Source organism: Gobio gobio, assembly GCF_949357685.1.
Source record: "Gobio gobio genome assembly, chromosome: 22".
In the NCBI taxonomy this organism is placed as follows: Eukaryota; Metazoa; Chordata; class Actinopteri; order Cypriniformes; family Gobionidae; genus Gobio; species Gobio gobio.
In genome coordinates, this window is record NC_137118.1 from 45115358 (window position 1) to 45135854 (window position 20497).

Genomic DNA, 20497 nt, shown 5'->3' on the forward strand with positions numbered 1-20497 from the left:
CTATCTATCTATCTATCTATCTATCTATCTATCTATCTATCTATCTATCTATCTATCTATCTATCTATCTATCTATCTATCTATCTATCTATCTATATATCTAGTTGTTTTCAAGATGGACGCGATTTCGGCTCATTCACGCGAAAAGTTTGCGTGATAGACTCAAATTGAGCGTATTGCGTGAGTGATTTTATTTGGTGTTTTTTGTGAAAATTCACGTCTGAATTTTTTTAAACAAATTCACGTCTGACCAATCAGGAGCCTGCTCGTGATAAAAACGACGGCAGACCTGCCCGCTCGATACTCTCTCCGATGCGGGACAACAGGTCATCAAACTGGGCGCAGGACAGGCGGAAGTACCACTGAAAGCGGCCAAAACTCGCCAAACTGACGAAAACTAAACGAAGGGTCTGTTGGACCCAAGTACAGCGACACTGACCCCTACGCCACTGTTCTGCTCTCCAGGGCAAATACAGAGCGGTGACTCTCTCGATGAATGATCCATCAACATCAGCCATCTTGCAAACAGACAACCGACTTGGAAATATACAGAAATTGAATAAAGTTATCAAACACTTTACAGTCTGCACTGCATAAATTATAAAATATAGATTAATCATCAAGCAACAATTTTCTCTGTTGCCTTTGATCTCATTATCTCACAACTATTTAAGTTCATTTAAGGCGTTATTGAACTCATTTAATACTGCTCTTATGAGAATACTTCACAATACTGGCATTTTGGCATAATTATGTGTTATTGTTTGTTTAAGTGTGAAAGAGAACTCGATTCTAGTGCGCTGTGCGCGCGATACTGGTGCGCGTCTTTCTGTGCGTTGTGTGTTTGTCATAGTCAGGACATTCACAGAAAGCACATTCTCAAGGAGCTTGAATGGTTTAAAAGCATGTGCATGAATAATAGCGTGATCATATAATATAATGCTAGCCTAAGGATGACAGAAAAAAAGGATTTGTTAAATATTTTTAATGTTTTAAACTGAAAAAATGTATTACATGCATTAACACGCTAATTTAGACAGCACTAATTATAAAATAATTTTGATGCATTGTGTCATGTAATGCACTTTATAATGCATTGTATATGAATAATTATAACCAAAGTTATAATATAGTATCTATTGTTACACCTTTAGAAAGTATAACACATGACAAACAAACAATCTCCAAATCTTATAATGCATTTTAACTTACAATGATCAGTTTAACTGGTTTTTACCAGCTTTTTTAGTGAGATAAATTTCAAACAGTTGCAGATATAAGAAAGATTATCATAAACTCACTATAACGCCCTTTGTGACAACACAGAAAATGCAAAAGGTACTTAATTGTGTTATGAGTTTTCTGATATTCTGGGGCGAAATGATATGCAAAATTAAGCTTGCATACCTAGAAAACACATAGGCGAGTATGTTTCACGACTCAAATGAATCATTCTGAACAAAACCAAATGTGTTTCACTATCAAAAATAAGAGGAACCTGTTTATTGAAATCTGAACAAAAAAATGAATCAGACTTTCCAATAGTATTAATGACAGAGCACTAAACAGGGCCTGTGAATGCCTAAAACTTCAACAGCAGTTGTGACGGTAGAAGCTAATATCGGGAACAGACATGATATTTCCTGCCATTCCGGTTTGGGAATGGATTCTCTGGCAAAACGAAACAAAAACGTGCGTCCGCCGACCCTCGGGACTCTACATAATGCATGAGCTGGTGCAGGGTTACATAGAGAAATGCTCTGAGCTTGCAAAAATCAGGCCAGAGACAGGAAGTGCACTGATATCATCCATCACCGTTCCACTTGCTTTAGCTATATGATCTGGGCTGTTTGATCGTCCTGTTGTTTATGTGCTTGTTTTGTCATGCAACTGCACAATAATTCATAATTACACTGCTATTGTGTTGCATTCTTGTTCCAAATCCTAGAGAGCTGTCTATAAAGGCATCAAGTGTGCTTCAGATGCAAAGCTCCCAAAAGAGAAGTAGCATGCAAATACTATAACTAATTTTATGTTTTAGCGAATACATGCATTGCAAATAGATCTTAGATCCGGCTAAAAAATCAAGCCCCACCCTACCCGAGCCTGTGCACATAGTGTCTGAGCCCGGCCAGGCACATAATGAGTCCGAGCCCGATTTAAACCCAACCATTTTTTAATATGTGGGCGTTCAGACGAGAACGAGCCTGTAATGAGTGAAGCCAGCGCTCCACTCATGAACCCTCACCGGTAAAACCCCGCTCACACATGACATTTATCTCTACTGTAGCTACTATACTTGTTGTAGCCATTAAACAATATATTTGGTTTCATATTTATGTTTAAATATTATAATGTTATTTTTTTATTTCATCTGATTATGAAAACTGCAAAGATACGAGTGGGTCAGAAGTGATTTTGACCACTTTTATTTTGTAGAAAGCCTTTCTTTAAAGTGAATTTCGTTTTGTATAAATTGTATCTTAATTTTAATTAATGTTTCATCAGCCAATTGCCTGGATTTAATAAATAAGAAGCAAATAGGCTATAGCAGACTATAATCGTGACATGGAGGCGCGGGAGCGATCACTTGCATTGCTCTTGAACTGGAGCGCGTCTCATAAATAAACCCAAACTCAGCAGCTTCTTGCCTTACAGACATGAGAAATATGTGTAGAGCGGTCCTGTGCGCTCCATCACTGCATGTGCTGTGAGTTTAACACACATCTTTTGACTAATCCTGACTTGTACACATTTGTTTCTTTGTTGTAGTATTAATTGTAGTATTGCTAAAAAATATATATATATATATTATTTCTGATTATGGCATAGCTTTCTGCCCACCCAAATGACCTATCGGTAAGCCCCTCCCCTCGAACGCTAATGAGCCAATAGCAGTTGAGTATCAGTTGCGCCGGGACCGGAACTCGGACATCTTTAGGCTTCAGCGCCATAGAGAAACATTGGAAAATCCGAAGCTCTCATGGGTTTGATGGTGTTTATGCTATAAAAATGCTAAAATGTCGTGCCTGAGGTACTGCAACACTGACTCCAGAGATCCTGAGAGGATTTTCTGTTTGTCATACTCTCGTTAAGTTACGATTAAAGTCCCTGCTAACATACAAACCGAAATGACTAACTGTTCTCACGTCATGTAACACTGTAACGTTAGGTCAAAAACACGAAGGTCTACATTTCAGTGCCTCTCCATATTAAACTGGTTATATGTAAATTAATTTAATTTTAGATATGTTTAAGGTCTACATTATCTGTCCTACTAAGGAGGACTCCTATTTTGATGGGTATTATAGTCTCCGGGTGGTGAAAGGAAGAGCTCGCACGCAGTTTATCGGAGTTGTTTTGCAGATACAAAGTTTACACGTTATTAACTGCACCCTCGAAAAGGCATATGGTCTGTATATGTTTGTTTACTGTTAGTTGTATGAGTGTTTTTGTGTAATTTGCTGTGTATATTAATGGAAATGCAACGGAGAGAGATAGTTAGTGAATGAGACGTTAATGCGCACTTCTTATGCTTTGTTTGTTCAGCTCTTACGATGATTTTTTTGGAGTGAAAAAGGACATAATAAACTTGATAAACAATCAGTTAAGTTTGGCCATCATTCGGACGGGGTATACGCTGCATTCTGTGTCCAAAAACATCTTGGGATAAGGTTTACACACTGACAGCTGTCATTGTAAGATACAGCAACTCTGTTTGTTTGTCCGAGTTAGCAACAGTAACTAAGGGGGGCGGGGCTTACCGATAGGTCAATTAGGCTATTAAAGTAATGATTAAAAAAACAGAAATGCTTGATCAAGGGCCCGACCCGACCTGGCCCGAGGATAGTGACGGGAAATAACGGTCAAGGTCAGGTCATGTTCGGGCTCGAGCAGATAATCTAAACTCTGATTGCAAAGACATCCATAAAATGATTAATACATCCTGTTCAATATAAAAAATATGAATACATTTCATATTATAATAATAATAATAATACATAATAATTTAAGTATAATACAAAAGTCATATTTCACATATTCATAAAATAATAATCCAAAAATATTTTACACTATGCTTGCGCATAGAATTAATAGCTTGGCAAAATGCTAAGGCAAAATGCGACAGAAATCAATTGTGCCACAACGTAAAGCGCTCTAGATCAGTCCCTTATGAGGGTCCGTCAGCTCCCTATGTAGGCAGCAGGCAGCTCACTAGGTTTCAAAGCAATGAAAGCACAGGGTTGCGTTTCCTAAAAGCATTGTGAGCATATGGAAATACTTCCTGCAATATACACATGATCATTTTGGGGTGCTGGCAGGTTTAAATGTGACGACTGCAGACCAAAATCGTATTGATCAACTTCAGCATTTGACGTAAAGCTTTACAAAGCGTCTATTTCTATTAAATGTCAAGCATTGTATTGCTTATTAGATCAATCTACTGTGAGGAACATTACATTAGGCGACACAATAGAGCGTATGCATTCACGGTGGCTGGAGGAAATAATAATAATAATAGTCACATGTGCACCTCTAAACTGCTATTATCAGAGTCACATGCAATGCGGGATCATGGCAAAGATGGAGACAAACACACACTCACACACATCCAAGCCACAAGCGGCATCCGAACTCCGTCTTCTCCATGCGATGTCTTTCATAACGTTGCCCTATACGCTCTTACGACACACAGAGGATTTAATGCCCAGAATCTTCAACCAATCAAATCAACCTGAAAATTGAAGCTCTTTTGCATCCCTCGAGGTTTGCGTGCCAGGTTGATTTGGTTGTCATTCTGCGCATTAAGTGGTGAGGGTGTGGGTGAGGGTTCTCGATGCATGTGAGACCGTGATGCTCGCGTCTACAGGTGAAGCAAGGTGATGCAAATTAGACAAGCAAGAGCATTCCTTGAGGAAGAGCAAGGCCAGGAGCTGCCGTTAGGACAGGCGAGCCAGAACCAGAACCAGAACTTACTTTCCACTAATAACCGGCTCAGATCTCCGAGAGACCAGGCCCGGTCTCGGCAGGTGGTTATTCCTATCGATAAGGACACAGTTTGTCAGACAAACACACACACACACACACACACACACAGAGCGCTGCTGCTTCTGCCTCTGTGGTTTGAGAAGTAGCTGTAATGAACGACCGTGTCTCTAAAGAGGTCAGCGCTAAACCACTAAAGAGTCATTTGAGTCTCTCTCAGGTTCTTCAGTGACTTTAGCTACTTGCTTTGGCTTTATTAATGTCATATTAAAGGAATAGCTCATCCAAAAATCACCTACTCACCTTCATGTCATTCAAAACTTGATGATTAATGTGTGGGGTGCCCTCAAAAGAAGAAAAAACACCAGCACTATGGCTTTCACAGTTGATCTCAAATTCGTTCATTTCCAGAGACTTAAATCCTGGGCTGTCCACCAGCAACCATATCATTTTTCTGGATTGAAAGGCAAAATCCGTAAAAAAAATCCTAATTTTGTTCCACAGATGAAAGAAAGTCACATGTTTGGAAACACATGAGGGTGAGTAGATTTCAGCTGAAATATTCCTGTAATGCAATATTTACACTAGCGTTTAAAAGTCTGGGGTCGGGAAGACATTCTCATGTTTTTGAAAGAAGTCTCTTCTGCTCACCAAGGGTGCATTTATGTGATCAAAAACACAGTAAAAATAGTGAAATATTATTACAATTTAATATAGCGGTGTTCTACGTGAATACATAGTAAAGTGTAATTTATTCCTGTGATCAAAGCTGAATTTATCATCATTACTCCAGTCTTCAGTGTTCACAAATCATTCTCATTCTCATCTCAAATATACAGTTGAGCTGCTTCAGTTTTTCTGGAAACAGTGATATATTTGATCAGGATTCTTTGATGAATAGAAAGAACAGCATATGTGACCTGTGCTGGCAAAATGAGCGGGAATGCACACGGGATAATTTCGAGCTACAGGCAAAACAAGTGAAAAAAACCTTCACAAAAATGAATTCATTAAGCCCTCTTCTGCGGATCCCAGTACTCAAATGAGCAATTAAACATCTAGAAGTATCTTTATTTGTGAGTTGTCTGGGAGGAGTATCTTTCGCTTGTCCATGAAAACTGCAGTTATTCTCTGCTCACTTCTCCACGAAACTGTCCCTCAGCACAAGTTTGGTATCGCTTTAAAGCTGCACTATGTAACTTTTCCGTCCGCTAGAGGTTGCCTATTCAAAACAAAGGCGTAGTTTGAGGACATGAGGTCTTCACCTCAGAATCATCATGTTGATGTGATTATTAACGTTACTGTAGTGAAGCAGAAGCAGGAGCGAGTGTTGTTGAGCTGAGGAACCGCTGGAGCGATTGTTCATAAGATGAACGCAACACACGCCTCGCGAGCAGCGGGACTTTTATTATGCCACAGTCGCCGCTTCCTCTCCTCCGCTCATGAGTGTGAGGTAACGCAGCTCTGTTGATCATATTACACACATCTGAGTGTGTTGATGATGGGATGGCGTTACTCTGTGCGTTCTCTCAGCGGCTGCTATGACACTTATAAAACCACAAAATAACACCAGAAACCGAGGGGAATGCGGATATGATTTCATCGACAGGCCACGCCCTCACACGTCCCGGTTCCTCGGGTAAAAGAGCAATTTCTCACGATTTACAAATAGTTGGAAACATTTGGGATATTGTAAATACTCAACTGAACACAATATATAACACTGGCCGAGTGGTTTTTGGATATTTTACTGAAAATTTTTTTACATATTGCAGCTTTAAAATGCAGCATTCCAATGTCTGAACGAATGAAATGTGATTTTCAAACTCATGATCGTAAACAAAACGATCTTACTCGATAAGTCTGAAGCGTGCGCACAAAGACGCCTCAGACGGCGCACAATCCCGACACACACACATACACAGAATTACCAGAGGTGGACAGTAACGAAGTACATTTACTTGAGTACTGTACTTAAGTACACTTTTTGAGTATCTGTACTTTACTGAAGTATTATTTTTTAGGGAAACTTTTACTTTAACTTCACTACATTTGAAAGACAAATATCGTACTTTTTACTCCACTACATTTCTATCAAGGTCCTCAAAGTCAAAAGTCGTTTCTGTAGCAGCTTTGCAAGTCAGTGGATGATTTTTTTTCTTCTTTAAGCAAAATGTAAATGTCTGGGAGAAAGAGAAGCATAGACATATGGAAGAATCTGAAGTCTGTTTTTTTGTGCCTCTGAGATGCCAGAGCACGAGTACTGAATAGAGCTTTCTTTTGGGGGGTTTTCGCACTTAAACAGACCAATACACACAAAATGTCAATTTTCATTTTGGAAAGTATTCACATAAACAAAGTTGATTATGTCTTAAGTGAACGTAACAGTTGGGGGAATATCGGATGTGTATCAGTGTGTAGGATTTGTGCATTCTGCCTTAAAGTGACAGCAGCTTTGTAAAAAGCTTTGTAACTTTTAAGTATTTAAATTAGTTCAAGGTGGTCGTATGGAGCATCACAGACTGGCTTAAACCACCATGGCATAGCGTGCATTTATACAACAATGCAACAATAATAAAATAATGCATTGACATAAAAAAGGAAATTTACTTTTGATACTTAAGTACTTTTAAAAGCAAGTACTTCTATACTTTTACTTAAGTAAAAATAGTTTTTAACAACTTTCACTTGTAACGGAGTAATATTTGACCAGTAGTACTTTTACTTTCACTCGAGTAATGGAGTTGTGTACTTTGTCCACCTCTGAGAATTACATTACTTCAAAATATCTTGGCGAGTATTCACGCAAACATCATCTGTTATGTCTCATGTGAACGTTGGGTTAACTGTATCCGTGCGGTACAGTGGATCTTAATATAATATATAGGCTGTCTGTTTCATTAATGTTGACTAAACTATTGTGGTATCATGGGGAAAAAAGTTGAATATATAGATATTTGGTTTTGATTTGGTGTGTCAAATGTGGTGTTATTAGCAGGGATTTTAAGGTGATTTGGATCAGAAAACTTTAACCCGACTTTTCTCAAAATGAACTTTGCTGACTCACATCCACATGAAGCCAGTGCTTTCCCTATCCGATCTTTTTTTCCCCTCATCTCAAGAAATATCTGCGTACACACGAAACCACTGAAACCGTCTCAAAACGATGTAGTATACATGCCAGGCCAGTGTGTGGCGCTGTAATTCTGCCACTAAAAACGGAGAAGAAGAGTTGTGGCTAGAAGGGGTACAGCAACGGTCGGAGGTTAGGCAAAATCTCACCATAAAATAACAATAAATAAATGTGCTACTTACCAGATTGTGTTTTATTAACGCCTACACCCACCCCAATCCTAAACCTAACCTTACAATAATGCAAATACAGTCATTTTAAATTAAATGACATGCAATTAAATTACAGTAAATCAACTTCAGACCGGTGTAGCTCATTCTGTCTGATTCAAACAAATCATACATCATTTTGAAGGAAGCATTGAGACTCATTTTGCCAGCACAGGTCACATTTATTTGTAATCAAAATCTTTTGTAACATTACATATGTGACTATGGACCAGTCATAAGGGTCAATTTTTTTTTAATTGAGATGTATATATCACATGAAAGCTGAATAAATAAGCTTTTCATTGATGTATGGTTTTGTTAGGATAGGGCAATATTTGGCCAAGATACAACTATTTGAAAAATATGGAATCTGAGAGTGCAAAAAAATCGAAATATTGAGAAAATCTCCTTTAAAGTTGTCCAAATGAAGTCCTTGGCGATGCATATTACCACTACTAATAAATTTCTGATATAAATACATTTACTAAATATCTTCATGGAACATGATCTTAATATCTTAATGATTTTTGCTATAAAAGAAAAAATTATAATTTTGACCCATACAGTGAATTGTTGTCTATCTCCACAGATGTGAGACGCATAACTGGTGTTGAGCTCCAGGTTCACATATGTCTTAATTCCTTTAAAATCTTACAGACCCCAAACTTTGAAGGATAATGTTCATAGAGACTTTTGTTCTCCTCGTTGTGTGTTTAAGAGAAGCGATGTAAACAGAGAGAGACTGAGGTAAACATCAGTAAACACACACACACGTTCATGTACACACACACACACACACACTCAAACAGGGAACCATCAATGTCATCAATGGATGAGACCGCTAAATGTGGGCCTGATTCAAATCAGCATAATTTGGGTTCGGCTAATTGGTCCTTTTCGACCTGTAGATGTGTTTGTTTTATGAGATCATATTCTTTAACTTTTTTTTTTTTAGACAGGGGAAACTGTAAGAAATGGGTGTTTTTATAGCTGCAAGGACAAATGAAATTATGATGAATCACAACACAAGCATCTCATTTTTATGTGCTTTTGTGAAACAAAAGCGTGTCTGAAGAAAAGAAAACTCAACTGACCTAAAATAAAGCAAAGGACAATGAGAGAATGGCACATTTGAAATGTTGGAGAGCTCACATGTCACTGGCGATGGAGGAGTTCCGGGACATGGACTTCGGCGACAGGTCATAATCGCTGTCGGAGCGGTAGAGGAAGGATTCCCTCCGCTGGCTGTGCACGAAGTTAGCCTGAATAATCAGGCCCGAACCCGGACTCGTCATGGGATCCAGGGGACTCCGTCCCGACGACGTGCCATTGTCCACGTCAAAGCTGTGGAGAAAGAGAGAGCATGTGTTATGGAAGTTAACATATTAAATTTGGTAATAAACAATTTGTCACGCTTCACTGTGTTATGATCACATGTATAGAACAATTGACTCTAAGCTCAACTATGCATATATATCGTCGCTGTCCGATGAAAACCACGTATGTCCATTTTGCTGATTTTGAGATTTTTCGACGGATTGAATGTCCACGTTCATTTCCGTATAATAATAATTAGTTACATTTATATAGCGCTTTTCTAGGCACTCAAAGCGCTTTACATATAGAAGGGGGAATCTCCTCAAAGTATACAGTATGCTTCACATATCTAAATGGCCAATGAAAAGATGTGAAATCATGGAATCATCTGATTTTCACGTATATCCATTTGGTGTCAAAGCTGTCAATCACGCCCTGTGGAAGCATCTCGTCGGTCTCGTGAAATATAGTCTGGTGAGACAATGACTTTCCTTCATCGAGGTAAACGTTTCCCCCCTGACGCCAGACGTACGTCTAGGAGTGACGACATTACGGTAGAACTGTACAAACAAAGTATCTGTCTAGCATTACCATGTCAGTGTATTGATTCATTGTCCCTTCATAGTTTGCAAGAGACATTTAATACATTTATAATTAATATTAAATAAACTAAGCGTATTTAATAAACTAAGACGTAGGCTATTTAATAAACTGAGCGTATTCCTCTGTCAATATGAAACGCGACTTGGCCATTCTAATTAATGATCGGAAGAACGCGTATCGACCACCGTTACTGTAAAATATGCACATATGTCCATTTAAACTCAATTTTGGTCAAATGTGGATTATATCATTACACTGGCAAGAATATGGTTACATGTAAAGATGCCGTACCAAGTATGACAACGCTACATTCAACTGCTTTTGAAGTACGGTGTTTTTTTCACTTCCTGAAAAGTAACCGTTTTGGACATACGTGAGTTTCATCGGGCAGCGACGATATGCAATATGGGCTCCAGACTGTGACCAAATGGGTGCATTTTGTGACCTTTTTTCCTGCTGGTGCGACTAAATGTTGTTAGAGTTGGCACTGGTGCACCACCACAGAGCCCAACTGATAAGAGCTGCCATTTCTGTTACATATGAGAAACATCAACCGAAAGCGGAAGAGATCAGGCCACTCGTTTGAGCACGAGCTCATACACAGGCCGATCTTGATCACATGACACGGTTACTACACAGAGCTGGAGATCCAGTGAGAAAGCGTTTGAATTCACAATTAATAACAGCGAGATCTAGTGGAAGCGTTCAGAGCAGAACCACAGATATCGGTCTGACGTGGAGACCAGGAGAAACACTGAGACATGAGCGAAGATCAGGGGTTTCAGGAACAAATAATAAACATTCACCATTTACTGTAGTGACACCACATGGTATTGTTGCAGAAATAGTCAAAGTGTGTTGTTATTTCATCTCAGGGTTCGCACAACCTTTTGAGAGTGAAATTCAAGCACTTTTCAAGGGCTTTCAAATGTGTCACACTTTTTTCTAGCACTTAAAAGCGTCATATATTATCCAATATTAATGTTATTTATTTTTATAAATAACAGATGTGATGATTTGTAAAACTAAAAGTTTAATGGTGTATGAAAACTAACACTTTTTGGCAAACAAGCACTTTTATTAAAAAAAAAAGACTCTATAACCAGTAGATGGCGACAGAGGAGAACTTATTTGACGTTCATTTCCATTCACAAAGTCTCATGAAAAACAAACTTTTCTTCAAATTGTGACTGAATTACCCAGAAAACAAGTAAAGCGTGCTCCTTTTATAATCACTGAAGCTGTCTGTCAGTCCAGTGTGAGACTACAGAAGATCAATGGTACATTTAATAACTGTAGAATATTTATATTTTCCCTATAAAAATTATGTTTTTGCACATTACTGTTGTTGTAAAAGATAATTATATCTGCATATCAATTCTAGCTCAGTGCTTCACTGTTACATTTCCAATAAACAAACATGTGATATTATTGGTAACTGCAATTATTAACAAAAAAATGCAAAACAATATTCATTTTAAGATTACATTAACTTTATGATAAACTTAGTGGCGCTGGTGCCACTGCTCTCAAATGTTAGTCTGGAGCCCTGCGCTTACAAAATCTTTTAATACATTTTATATGTCAATTTATCATAGATAGATAGATAGATAGAAAGATAGATAGATAGAAAGATAGATAGATAGATAGATAGATAGATAGATAGATAGATAGATAGATAGATAGATAGATAGATAGATAGATAGATAGATAGATAGATAGATAGATAGATAGATAGATAGATAGATCAACAGATAGATAGATCAACAGATGGATGGATAGCTGATAGATAGATAGATAGATAGATAGATAGATAGATAGATAGATAGATAGATAGATAGATAGATAGATAGATAGATAGATAGATAGATAGAACAACGGATGGATGGACAGATGGAGAGATGGCTAGATAGATAGATAGATAGATAGATAGATAGATAGATAGATAGATAGATAGATAGATAGATAGATAGATAGATAGATAGATAGATAGATAGATAGATAGATAGAAAGATAGATAGATAGATAGATAGATAGATAGAACAACAGATGGATGGACGGATGGAGAGATGGCTAGATAGATAGATAGATAGATAGATAGATAGATAGATAGATAGATAGATAGATAGATAGATAGATAGATAGAACAACAGATGGATGGATAGCTGATAGATAGATAGATAGATAGATAGATAGATAGATAGATAGATAGATAGATAGATAGATAGATAGATAGATAGATAGATAGATAGATAGATAGATAGATAGATAGATAGATAGATAGAACAACGGATGGATGGATGGATAGCTGATAGATAGATAGATAGATAGATAGATAGATAGATAGATAGATAGATAGATAGATAGATAGAACAACGGATGGATGGATGGATAGCTGATAGATAGATAGATAGATAGATAGATAGATAGATAGATAGATAGATAGATAGATAGATAGATAGATAGATAGATAGATAGAACAACGGATGGATGGATAGCTGATAAATAGATAGATAGATAGATAGATAGATAGATAGATAGATAGATAGATAGATAGATAGATAGATAGATAGATAGATAGATAGATAGATAGATAGATAGATAGATAGATAGATAGATAGATAGATAGATATAGATAGATAGATAAACGGATGGATGGATGGATAGCTGATAGATAGATAGATAGATAGATAGATAGATAGATAGATAGATAGATAGATAGATAGATAGATAGATAGATAGATAGATAGATAGATAGATAGAACAACGGATGGATGGATGGATGGATGGATAGCTGATAGATAGATAGATAGATAGATAGATAGATAGATAGATAGATAGATAGATAGATAGATAGATATAGATAGATAGATAAACGGATGGATGGATGGATAGCTGATAAATAGATAGATAGATAGATAGATAGATAGATAGATAGATAGATAGATAGATAGATAGATAGATAGATAGATAGATAGATAGAACAACGGATGGATGGATGGATGGATGGATAGCTGATAGATAGATAGATAGATAGATAGATAGATAGATAGATAGATAGATAGATAGATAGATAGATAGATAGATAGATAGATAGATAGATAGATAGATAGATAGATAGATAGATAGATAGATAGATAGATAGAACAACGGATGGATGGATGGATGGATGGATAGCTGATAGATAGATAGATAGATAGATAGATAGATAGATAGATAGATAGATAGATAGATAGATAGAACAACGGATGGATGGATGGATGGATGGATGGATAGCTGATAGATAGATAGATAGATAGATAGATAGATAGATAGATAGATAGATAGATAGATAGATAGATAGATAGAACAACGGATGGATGGATGGATAGCTGATAGATAGATAGATAGATAGATAGATAGATAGATAGATAGATAGATAGATAGATAGATAGATAGATAGATAGATAGATAGATAGATAGATAGATAGATAGATAGATAGATAGATAGATAGAACAACGGATGGATGGATGGATGGATGGATGGATAGCTGATAGATAGATAGATAGATAGATAGATAGATAGATAGATAGATAGATAGAACAACGGATGGATGGATATATAGATAGATAGAACAATCGATGGATGGATGGATGGATGGATGGATAGATAGCTGATAGATAGATAGATAGATAGATAGATAGATAGATAGATAGATAGATAGATAGATAGATAGATAGATAGATAGATAGATAGATAGATAGATAGATAGAACAATGGATGGATGGATGGATGGATGGATAGATAGCTGATAGATAGATAGATAGAGATAGATAGATAGATAGATAGATAGATAGATAGATAGATAGATAGATGGATAGATAGATAGATAGAACAATGGATGGATGGATGGATGGATGGATGGATAGATAGCTGATAGATAGATAGATAGATAGATAGATAGATAGATAGATAGATAGATAGATAGATAGATAGATAGATAGATAGATAGATAGATAGATAGATAGATAGATAGATAGATAGATGTTTTCCATCTCCAAATGAAAATCTGTTATACAATTTAAGATATTTTTTACCTCAAATTTAATAAAAATGAAATGCTGTTTACAGTTTGCACACATTTATTAGTGAGTGAATCTCCTGAGCTGCCGGACCTGTAGGGGGCGCCGTCCACCAGCTCATGAAGGAGAGGCTGTTTGTGAACACATGGGGAAAGCCTCAGCTAAAGCTAAAGCTGCTTATCCTAATAACCTCGGCTAGCAGTGGCCAGAGGTTTCCCTGCCCGTGACGTCCAGCCTCAGGCTTCAGCCGCCATTATCTCTCCTCAGCGGATCATGAGGCGCTGGTGACATCACAGGCCGTGATTCAGAAGGTGAGCGAGTTTCCCCGGAAGCTCATCTGAAACCCAAACAATCCCCCGTGACTCCACACGCCTCTGACTCGATTAAAGATTCGCTGCACATTCCTGGAAAGTCTGAAGGGGAGAAACGGAGAAACACAAGGAGCTGGAACTGAAGCTCTCCACTTACAGGCCAGACAAAAGAGCAGATGTCCAAACCCTAGCAGGATGAGCAGAGAAAGAGAAGCTCTGATAAATCCTGGGGAACCTGCGGAAATCCCTCTCCTAAAAAGGACGAGAGCCGTCAGCTCAGCGGAGATCTGAACACTCACTAACACCATCCAGACGCTGCAGCTCTGGCCGAACTGGCGGAGAAATGACCGCTGGAGAAATGACCATTGGAGAAATGACCACTGGAGAAATGACCACTGGAGAAATGACCTCTGGAGAAATGACCCCACTGGAGAAATGACCACTGGAGAAATGACCGCTGGAGAAATGACCACTGGAGAAATGACCACTTGAGAAATGACCACAGGAGAAATGACCACTGGAGAAATGACCACTGGAGAAATGACCCCACTGGAGAAATGACCACTGGAGAAATGACCGCTGGAGAAATGACCACTGGAGAAATGACCACTGGAGAAATGACCACTGGAGAAATGACCCCACTGGAGAAATGACCGCTGGAGAAATGACCACTGGAGAAATGACCACTGGAGAAATGACCGCTGGAGAAATGACCACTGGAGAAATGACCACTGGAGAAATGACCGCTGGAGAAATGACCACTGGAGAAATGACCCCGCTGGAGAAATGACCACTGGAGAAATGACCCCGCTGGAGAAATGACCACTGGAGAAATGACCCCGCTGGAGAAATGACCACTGGAGAAATGACAGCTGGAGAAATGACCCCGCTGGAGAAATGACCACTGGAGAAATGACCGCTGGAGAAATGACCGCTGGAGAAATGACCACTGGAGAAATGACCCCGCTGGAGAAATGACCACTGGAGAAATGACAGCTGGAGAAATGACCCCGCTGGAGAAATGACCACTGGAGAAATGACCGCTGGAGAAATGACCGCTGGAGAAATGACCACTGGAGAAATGACCCCGCTGGAGAAATGACAGCTGGAGAAATGACCCCGCTGGAGAAATGACCACTGGAGAAATGACCCAGCTGGAGAAATGACCGCTGGAGAAATGACCACTGGAGAAATGACCGCTGGAGAAATGACCGCTGGAGAAATGACCACTGGAGAAATGACCCCGCTGGAGAAATGACCACTGGAGAAATGTCCCCGCTAGAGAAATGACCGCTGGAGAAATGACCTCTGGAGAAATGACCACTGGAGAAATGACCTCTGGAGAAATGACCGCTGGAGAAATGACCACTGGAGAAATGACCTCTGGAGAAATGACCCAGCTGGAGAAATGACCACTGGAGAAATGTCCCCGCTAGAGAAATGACCGCTGGAGAAATGACCGCTGGAGAAATGACCCCGCTGGAGAAATGACCACTGGAGAAATGACCGCTGGAGAAATGACCGCTGGAGAAATGACCACTGGAGAAATGACCAATGACCACTGGAGAAATGACCGCTGGAGAAATGACCACTGGAGAAATGACCCCGCTGGAGAAATGACCACTGGAGAAATGTCCCCGCTAGAGAAATGACCTCTGGAGAAATGACCACTGGAGAAATGACCTCTGGAGAAATGACAGCTGGAGAAATGACCTCTGGAGAAATGACCACTGGAGAAATGACCTCTGGAGAAATGACAGCTGGAGAAATGACCACTGGAGAAATGACCACTGGAGAAATGACCACTGGAGAAATGACAGCTGGAGAAATGACCTCTGGAGAAATGACCACTGGAGAAATGACCTCTGGAGAAATGACCACTGGAGAAATGACCTCTGGAGAAATGACCACTGGAGAAATGACCTCTGGAGAAATGACAGCTGGAGAAATGACCACTGGAGAAATGACCACTGGAGAAATGACCACTGGAGAAATGACCACTGGAGAAATGACCTCTGGAGAAATGACCACTGGAGAAATGACCTCTGGAGAAATGACCTCTGGAGAAATGACCACTGGAGAAATGACCTCTGGAGAAATGACCACTGGAGAAATGACCACTGGAGAAATGACCGCTGGAGAAAAATGACCACTGGAGAAATGACCACTGGAGAAATGACCACTGGGGAGGAAGTGAAAGGACACTCGATCTGAGCCGAACGTGTTTCCTCTTCCACACCTCAGAAAGTTTTGAAAGACTTGCTTTGAGGGCCATGAAACTTCCTTTCCTTCCCGTTTTACACTTCAGCCACTCGAGCTTCACACGCCTGACCAATGCATAAATACAACGAAATATAAAATATTATTAAATACTGTCTGTCTGTCTATCCATCCATCCATCCATTGATCCATCCATCCATCCATCCATCTTTCTATACATCAACATACTATACATCTATACATCTATCCATCCATCTCTACCTACTACCAAAAATTTCTTCAAAAACAAAGCCATGTTGAAGTTTTAAAAAGTTAAGATTCAAAGTTTGTCTTGACTAAGTGCAGTCAGATGAGTTTTACTTCCTTGCATTCGAATTGCAATTCTGAGGCCTGTTCAAATTCAGGAATTAAATCGGAATCAAAAGTCATTCTCAGTTCAATCCTGAATGTTCTGAAATCCTGCCATGCCTTGACATCCCGATCCTAAAGCTCCGACTGACCTTGAAGAGAGAAGCACAAATCAATGAGCTCTTGTTCTGCAGCCAGAAAAGGCTTTGCTTCCATTTCGACACCTTTCCCAACCAAGACCCAAACCTTCCTCATCCTCACATGACGTCTGCTGACCCTCTCGAGCGGAGCTGCAATGCAACAGCAAACGTTTGCTCATTTAATATGAGCAAAATAAGAGGTCAGGGACTCTCGAAAGCACCAAGTAAAGCCCTGGATGTGTCGTGACGCACAGCAAATGAGACCTCGGGGAGACTGGAAAAGCCATCGCTTTCTTCTTCTCCATGGGATGTTTCTCCCGCACTGGGACGGGCTCTGTACTTCTGTGGGATTTGGCCTGTTTTGACCTCAGATCTGTGACGAAAGCAGAAGTATTACTCCTGCTCCATTAGTACATTATCAGCCTAATGCACTTCTGCATGAGTGCGAGACCGCACGCGTGTGTAAAGACACCTGAGCCTTAGCCGATACTGTGGGAGTAGTGTATTGTGATCCGTCCTCCAGAGGAGAGCTGGAGGGACAGAGCGGATATACCGCATTACTCCACCGCCTCCTCCAATAACCAGCCCGCAACACTGGGTGAATACAGCCAAACCTGTCCGCAGGCTCTTCATCATGGGAATGTGCACTAAAGCTCACTGTCATGTCACACTATTGTGTGGATTGGGAAGAATCGAGTACGAGATGAACCACAAACACACAGAGATTGGTGCATTTACATGAAGCATCATTCACAACACACTTTTCATTAGTATTTTTGTCTTATTTTTAGTCCAAATATCTAAAAAATCTTACAATTAAGAAGCATTTACTATACAAGCAAAAGTTTTTGTCTTGTTTTGGGGGAAAATAACTCAAAATTAAGGGAGTTTTTGCTTAAAATAAGATAAATAATCTTAATTCAAACATAAAACAAGATTATTAGCAGATTATTTATCTTATTTTAAGCAAAAACTCCCTTCATTTTGAGTTATTTTCCCCCAAAACAAGACATAAATGCTTCTTAATTGTAAGATTTTTTAGATATGTGGACTAAAAATAAGACAAAAATACTAATGAAAAGTGTTATTTTCCCCCAAAACAAGACAAAAACTTTTGCTTGTCTAGTAAATGCTCCTCAATGTAAGATACAAAAATACTAAGTAAGAAAAGCATTTTTTGCAGTGTTCCTAGAGAAAGAAGGAAACAACTTGATATTAATATTCAGATCTGATTAGACTGATAAAAGTAAAACAGCTGTGATATTATTGGTCAAAGTCATCTTTTCCAACCTCAGGCCCTTGGCCACATCAGTGGAAAACGTTGTTATATTTTAATGAAAGATTATGAAAACTTGTTTACGTTAACTTGCTCTAATGAAGTTATTTAGAAAATAAACAGGATGAATTTCGATTTAACATCATCTTAAAATTGCAAAAGCATCACCAGTGTCTATGGGGATGTTTATGAATGGAAAATCACATTGAAACGCTCTTAAAGAGACAGTTCACCTAAAAATTCTGTCATTAAATTTGATAATGTTTGTTGTGTTTTAATGAATTATACTTTTGTAAGATGTGTTCAATGAATAGACAAGTATTATAACGCATTATAACTGTAGTGACAAGTATTCATGAGATCATACAACGCATTATAAAGTGCATTACAAGGCATAATTAACAATTTAACCACTAGCCAAATGTTGCTCACTGTAAAAAAATAAAATAAAAATAAAAAGTTGTTTCAACTTACAAAAGTGTTAATGCTGCCTTGAAATTTTAAGTTTAGTCAACTCAAATATCTAAGTTGTCACGCTTCAAGTTGACTAAACTTAAAATTAAGGCAACACACGTACTTTTTTTTACTATTTTTTTTACAGTAGTGTTTAGAAACCTGGATGAATTAAAACTTAAAACAGGATGAATTTCGATTTCACATCATCTTAAAATTGCAAAAGCATCACCAGTGTCCATCTATGGGGATGTTTATGAATGGAAAATCACATTGAAACGTTCTTAAAGAGACAGTTCACCTAAAAATTCTGTCATTTAACTCATGTCATGCCGTTCCAAAACTGAGATTACAATCTTTCTTGGAACAGAAGTATGCTATAATGCATTATATCTTTCATAAATAATTGTAACCAAAGTTAAAATGCATTATAATATGAATTGCAGATTCTGAAACTGTTGTTTGTTGTGTTTTAATGAATTATACTTTCTAAAGATGTGTTCAATGAATAGACAAGTATTATAATGCATTATAACTGTGGTTATTCATGAGATCATACAACGCATTATAAAGTGCATTACAAGGCATAATTGACAATTTAACCAATAGCCAAATGTTGCTCACTGTAAAAAAAAAACATGTTTCAAATTAAAAAAGTGTTAATGCTGGCTTGAAATGTTAAGTTTAGTCAACTCAAATATCCAAGTTGTCACATTTCAGGTTGACTAAACGTAACATTTTAAGGCAACACACTTCTTTTTAAGTTGAAACAATTTTTTTACAGTGCTGTTTAGAAACATCTGAGCTAATATCTGCAATGCATCGCCTACTTTACTACATTTAGTCTCATTGAATATTCAGTTTCACTCAGAAATGTCACATTATGCAAGTAAAATGGTTGGGATTTATAAAAAAATGTTAACTTGCTCAAATGAAGTTATTTAGAAAGTAAGCAGGATGAATTGCGATTTCACATCATCTTAAAATTGCAAAAGCATCACCAGTGTCTATGGGGATGTTTATGAATGGAAGATCACATTGAAATGCTCTTAAAGAGACAGTTCAACTAAAAGTTCTATAATTTAATCCATGTCATGCCGTTCCAAAACTTTCTGTAAAAGTTTAAATACGTTTTTATTTACCAGTATTTCACATTATTTCTGGATGTGACTTATAAACAGATGCAACCAAGGTTATTATGGTTAACTAAAACTATTAAACATCTGTTTCTTTTCCTCTCTCAATGCATTTTTGACCCTGTGCAACTTACAGTCAGGACTTATTTTTTGATGACGACTTCATTTTGGGGTGAACTTTAATCACTTTAAATATAATAAAGCAAAATAAACCCCAACAAGACACTTTTGCTGTTCAAAATGTGAGACGCTGGTCAGTGGAGCGGACAAAAGTGTGACGTCGAGAGACATGTTTTACTTCTT

At 38.2% G+C, this 20497-nt stretch overlaps 1 protein-coding gene across 7 annotated transcripts in view; it reads right to left on the reverse strand.

The window, feature by feature from the left end:
- The window catches only part of LOC307118638 (3',5'-cyclic-AMP phosphodiesterase 4D-like), a 444553-nt gene that overhangs the window by 49270 nt on the left and 374786 nt on the right, over positions 1 to 20497 (reverse strand). For 4 of the 7 annotated variants that reach the window (XM_079804329.1, XM_079804332.1, XM_079804335.1 and 1 more), the window contains 2 exons: positions 9481 to 9672; positions 4978 to 5040 (listed from right to left, as the gene is read on the reverse strand). In XM_079804329.1, the coding sequence (XP_079660455.1) occupies positions 4978 to 5040; positions 9481 to 9672 (255 nt within the window). The remainder of the gene's footprint in view (positions 1 to 4977; positions 5041 to 9480; positions 9673 to 20497) is intronic. The other 3 variants (XM_079804330.1, XM_079804334.1, XM_079804333.1) reach the window with 1 other exon arrangement.